At 51.7% G+C, this 2,972-nt stretch overlaps 1 protein-coding gene across 1 annotated transcript in view; it reads right to left on the bottom strand.

The window, feature by feature from the left end:
* Positions 1-2,972, bottom strand: part of CRACDL (CRACD like) — a 76,932-nt gene that overhangs the window by 23,890 nt on the left and 50,070 nt on the right. Inside the window, exon 8 of the mRNA XM_045283828.1 lies at positions 1,553-1,639. Within this exon, the coding sequence (XP_045139763.1) occupies positions 1,553-1,639 (87 nt within the window). The remainder of the gene's footprint in view (positions 1-1,552; positions 1,640-2,972) is intronic.

The following is a 2,972-nucleotide window of genomic DNA, read 5'->3' as shown; positions in this document are numbered from 1 at the left end:
CACACACACACACACACACACACACACACACACATTCTCATGACTCATTTGTGCAGTTCCCTTGCTGGCCCACTGGCTTCTATTAATAAAAGAAACTGGCTAAAGGAGTGTGTTTAGGTCCCCTGCAAAATAGCCATTTCCAACCAAGTTCCAATACATGGAAACTGCTACCAAAAAATGACAAATGCAAAAGGCATTAAAAGGCCACCTATTTTTGTCTCTGCTCATTTTAATTACTGCCCCCCCCCCTCCCTTGGAAAGACAGCGTCTTCAAAGATTTGTTTTGTGCCTTCCCAATCTTAACTCCATCTCTCCTTTGGGACAGGGAGTTAACTTCCACTCTCAGGGGCAGGGCCAGGGCTGGGGTTGGGGAGGGCTCACCTTTTTCAAAGACCGATGCCTCCAATAAATGGGATGCTGCCCATGTGAGCCTGATTATTAAATGGGAGGAAATTCTTTCTTGGGGAGAAAGGAAGAGCCAGGCTCATTTTCCAAGATGTTTTATTTATTTATAACCAAGACATTGGCATAGGGCCCTGCGAGGACCTGCGTCCAAGGAGAACCTGCATCCAGCCTTGTGGAGGTTCTGAGGTAACAAGTGGCAGCAGATTTCCTGTGAGCCAAGGGAAGGGGAATGCTATCTCCTCTCAGGGGGCATCCTGAGGCTTTCACACCCTCCCCCCCGGTACCTTACGTCATTGACACACCTTGCTTCTCAGGACTTACACAAAATCCTCATGTGTTTAGTTTTCCTAGAACTCTTTGTTTCTCGACCCCTTGCTTCCCTCTACCTAACTCTTAAACAGGATGTCTGTGCTACTAGACAAAAAATGTTTTTCTTCTTCTAGGTCCCTCACATCAAAGTTTTCACTGAAAGTGTTTACACATGCTGTGGAAGTCTAGAAAGGTAGTCCGGAAGTCTCTGGGTGGCTCACAGGACTTGTGCTCAGTGGCTAATCCCAAGGTCTGGCCTCATTTGCACAGCAGAGAGGCCTGGCGTGCTGATTCAGCTTTGACAACAGCCAAGAAAACCGTGCCCACGGAGGAGTTCCACTCCCTCGCTCCCTCATGGCTTGCCATGAGCCAGGGTGGTCGGGCCCAAGTGACTTCTCACCAGATACACATCGATGCAGCTGAAGAACAGTGAGAATCCCACGGATGGTCGGAAACAGAACAAACACAAGGCACCCGTCTTGGAAGTGCCATCCGAATGCTACGGAGCTAGGGGCAAGGAGGGCGAGGCTGCATCTCCCTGCCTCGGCATGTTGTCAAGAGAGCAGTCCCTGGAGAAGGGGTCCTGCTTGGGAAAGTGGAGGGGCAGTGGAAAAGAAGAGGACCCACCACCAGATGGACTGACGCTGTGCCTAGACCACGAGGGGCTCAGGCCGGGGCAGAGTGGTGGGGATGGCGCTGGAACGGGCGGGGGTTCCCTCTCTTAGACACAGGGTGGCCATGAGTCGGAACCCACTGGATGGCACCTGACAGCAACCGTCCACCTAGTGTGGACCTCCCCTGCCCACGGCCGCACCCGCCTGCCCGGCGCAGCACTTACCGGCCGCTGGGTGCGCCGACGACGGCTTCTCCAGTGGCTTGCTCTCCCTCTTGGCCTCCTGCGCTGTGGCGCTCGGCTCCGGCTCGCCTGCGCCCCTCAGGGTCCAGAGTGGGTGTGTGCCGCAGCCACAGCCTGTCCTGGCCTTTGTCCCTCAAAGACCACCCACCTGGGAGGTCATGCCCAGCAGAGTGTGGACCATTTCCTCTCCTGATGGCATAGTGGTTATGTGCTGGGTTGCTAACTGCAAGGTCAGCAGTTTGAAACCACAAGGTGTTTCACGGTGAGAAAGAGGCAGCTTTCTACTCCTGCACAGAGATACCGTTCTGTGCGGAAACCCACAGGGGCAGTTCAGCGCTGGCCTATAGGGTCAAAGTGAGTCAGCGTTGCCTGATGGCAGTGAGTTCACTGTCCCCTTCACATTAAAATGAAGATCCCACCTGCGCTCCCACAGTAAGTTTGACTCTTTCATTAGCCAATTCTCCTCTGCTATTTCTGTAGCTTAAAAAAAACCACTAATAATCGTGGATGGATGAAACGTTTCTCTTCTGCCGTTTAAGCAGAGCTTTATAAATATGGGTGTGCATTTTCTTTTTGAATCAAGAGAAACACACACACACACACACACACACACACACACACACACACACACTTTAGGTCTTTAACTCCAGACCCTTCCCGGCATCTTGCAGTGAACAAAGCCTGGCAGCTTAGGCTGAGGAAGTGATAAATAATTAATGTGCTGAGTAGTGCCCTTTTAAGCCTCTTTCCCAGCTCTCATGATGAGCCCGAGCATCCTGGGAGAGACATTTCCAATTTCCAGCCATGATGGGAGATGGGTGCTGATGTCAGGATTTTATCTTCAAGCAACAACCCCTCCCCTCCTTTGCTATTTCAAGGGCTGTTGGAATCACTCTACAGAGGCTTCAAGAACCACTCTGAAATTCTGCAGAGCACACCATCAGCTACCGCTTGAACTGCTCCAGGTGCGGGACGGATTACGGGAACGCAGTGGCAGCCCTTGCAGTCAGACATCCCCCATGAGCCAAGGGGGCCTTGGACCAGAACGGCCACACATGCCAGCTCTTCGGGGCATTTTCTGGAGCTTCCTGAAACCACCTGCTCCATTAGGTGTCACCATAGGAGCCCATCGCATTTTCTACAGGGCACTGTTACTAACTTCCTAGGAGGGAGACAGAAAAGATTAGCATTTCTCTAATTCCTGGTGTGTCTCTCAGCTTCCCTCCTGGGAGAGCCAAAGCTCCCCAGGAGAGCAATCCAGTTGAGTTCTCTCTGGGCCCCACAGCGCACTATTGAAATATTATCCTAGGCCTGGAGTAGCCACTTAAAATATGCTCAACTTTTTGTCTTGTTAGAAAATCCACCACAGAAAAGTTCTCCCTAGGGCCCTTATCCATAATCT

Source organism: Echinops telfairi, unplaced genomic scaffold (genome assembly GCF_000313985.2).
Source record: "Echinops telfairi isolate 266 unplaced genomic scaffold, ASM31398v2 ScPeMD7_7467;HRSCAF=8505_1, whole genome shotgun sequence".
NCBI lineage: Eukaryota > Metazoa > Chordata > Mammalia > Afrosoricida > Tenrecidae > Echinops > Echinops telfairi.
Note: the sequence above shows the minus strand (reverse complement) of the source record. Positions and strands in the feature narration are given on the sequence as shown.